Consider the following 2,225-nt stretch of genomic DNA (forward strand, 5'->3'; position numbering starts at 1 on the left):
CTTTCCCTAAATTAACCTCATTCCCTGTTCTCCCCGAACACCAAACATGCCACTGTGCCCCACTCCTACGCCCCAGCCGGAGGAGCTGGGGCTGGAGGAGAGCGCTCCTCTTGTTACACCTCTTTCAAGACCTCTGCTGTGGACAAAGCTTTTCTGCAGTGATGTCCAGGTCCAACACCATTCACAGGTTGGACCATGCCCAGGCAGAGTCCCACAATGCCATGGGCATTGGCCAACTGTGGGTCTGCCGCTGATGCCTCTTGCTGGCTCTCCTCCCTGCAGCCTACCACCACGGGGCATTGCAAAGGCCAAGAAGCCCATGGGAGGAGAAGATCTGAATGGGCAGCAGCCTGGGAGGTGCAAAAATCAGCCCCAACTGGAAGGCAAATACCAGCCTGGAGACCTCGCTGTGGGGAGGTGGTGCGGTGGAGACCTACCTGTACAACGCGGAGGCTGCTCTCTTCAGCCCTTTAGGTCTGTTGGGTTTAGGTTCCCCAGCCATGTTGATATCTGCAATGAAGGGACACGCAGCTATGACACGGCATGTCCACGGGCACTGGGAGCCATCTCCGATCACGGAGCAAGGGAGGCACAGCCCTACCATATGCAGAAACAAACTGCCCCACACCTCCCACCACATTTCCAGCTGCTTTCAGCATGTCTGGGGCCCTGCTGGACCTCCACAAGAAGGCAAATATATTCTTGCACTTGGCCAGCCTCTTCATTTTCCTTTACAAAGCTACTAACCATTTATTTTTGAAGTCAACGCCCTGCATGTGGTCTCCTTCCCCCTCCCCCCCACCCCAAGTTCAGGACAGGCTTCTCAGGAGAGCTCAGTGCTGTAGTGATAAGGCACGGACAATATAAAAACCCGCTGCATGCCGCTAACTGCTAACGATTTGTCCCTTGCTCCTTCCAGAACAGAAATGAATGCTAAGCACGAGCCAGCCAAGCATCGCTATGGACAGGGCTGCGATAAAAGCTGCCTGGGGTGATCACCCCAGCTGATCTCAGAGGAGCAACTTCTACCAGGGGAGGTGAGAATGAGTTCTTCTAATCTGCCAAGGAAAGTTCTCTCCTCGGACTCGGTGCCAAACGTGCTTTTGACGTGAGAATAAAGTGATGCAGCCAGTTCCATGGAAGCTGCTGAGAGCCTGGCAACCTAATGCTGAGGGTGGCCCCAGAACCACAGAGATGAGCTGTTGGCCCAGGAGCGAGAAAATTCCCTGCTGCCTTCTCTGATCAGCCCTGAACTTTTTCTGCTCTTCAGGTCCTTTCTTGTTTAAATTGGTGTTGGACCTCTGGGTAGGCCAGATCCGAGTGAAGCATGACAGGGTTTCCTTACCTAGCCCAAAAGCCCCGTTGGCCCTGGGCTAGAGAGGGGCTGCCCCACAGCACTGGGGCAGGTCCTTGTGCTAAACTGGTGGCACGAGTTACAGCCTCTGAGGTGCAGGTGGATTTGAAGGTCTCCATCAGGGGCGCAGGGGTTGTGGATCTGGGACTGCCAGCTGGGGTATTTAAGGTCTCACCTTTTCCGGACTTGCAGGATACGCCACGGAACTCAGCAGGTTTCAGCTTACTCATCGTGGCCTTTTTCAGGCTGCAAGAAGGGACTTCGTGGAGAAATGTGGACAGGCTGGTCTGCTTGCCATCATCAAAGTGCTGACTTCATTATTAACCACGAAAATCATCTTCAGGAGCACAAGGAAGCCACAGCACTGCTAAAACAACCTGAGCAGGAGGAGTACAGGCTGTGCACGTGGGACACGGCACTGGAGGAGCACGGACGTGCTCCCACTGCCCAAACGTCTTGCTGTGCAATTCCTCTAACTGCCTTTTAGGGTCCAGTGAGAGGCGTCAGTCCTACTGAAGCTGGAGCTCAGCCCATTCATAAGCTTGCACAAGGAGTGTGGTATCAGGGGGTCGCTCAGCCACTGCACTGAATGCTCCTCTGGAGGCACATTCGGGTCAGAGCATGTGCTTTCTCTGCTGCCTTTCACCCTCCATCCTCCCATACTCAGCTGCCAAGGGGAAGGCAGAAGAGCAGGGAGCCTGAACACTAGCAAGGACACGCACGGCCATAGGACAGGTCGGTAGACAACTGCTGCCAGTGTGGACATTAGCATGCAGTTGCCTTTCTGAGTCCATTGAGCAACGCAATGCTTCTGGCAATGCCATTTCCTGTAGAGGAGGAGAGGAATAAATGCTTCCTTGGTGTGTCCCAG

General features: G+C 54.4%; 1 protein-coding gene across 1 annotated transcript in view; it reads right to left on the bottom strand.

The window, feature by feature from the left end:
• Positions 1-2,225, bottom strand: part of RALY (RALY heterogeneous nuclear ribonucleoprotein) — a 19,377-nt gene that overhangs the window by 12,984 nt on the left and 4,168 nt on the right. Inside the window, exon 2 of the mRNA XM_009637367.1 lies at positions 438-510. Within this exon, the coding sequence (XP_009635662.1) occupies positions 438-510 (73 nt within the window). The remainder of the gene's footprint in view (positions 1-437; positions 511-2,225) is intronic.

The sequence above is a fragment of the Egretta garzetta genome, unplaced genomic scaffold, assembly GCF_000687185.1.
Source record: "Egretta garzetta isolate BGI_Z169 unplaced genomic scaffold, ASM68718v1 scaffold24, whole genome shotgun sequence".
NCBI lineage: Eukaryota > Metazoa > Chordata > Aves > Pelecaniformes > Ardeidae > Egretta > Egretta garzetta.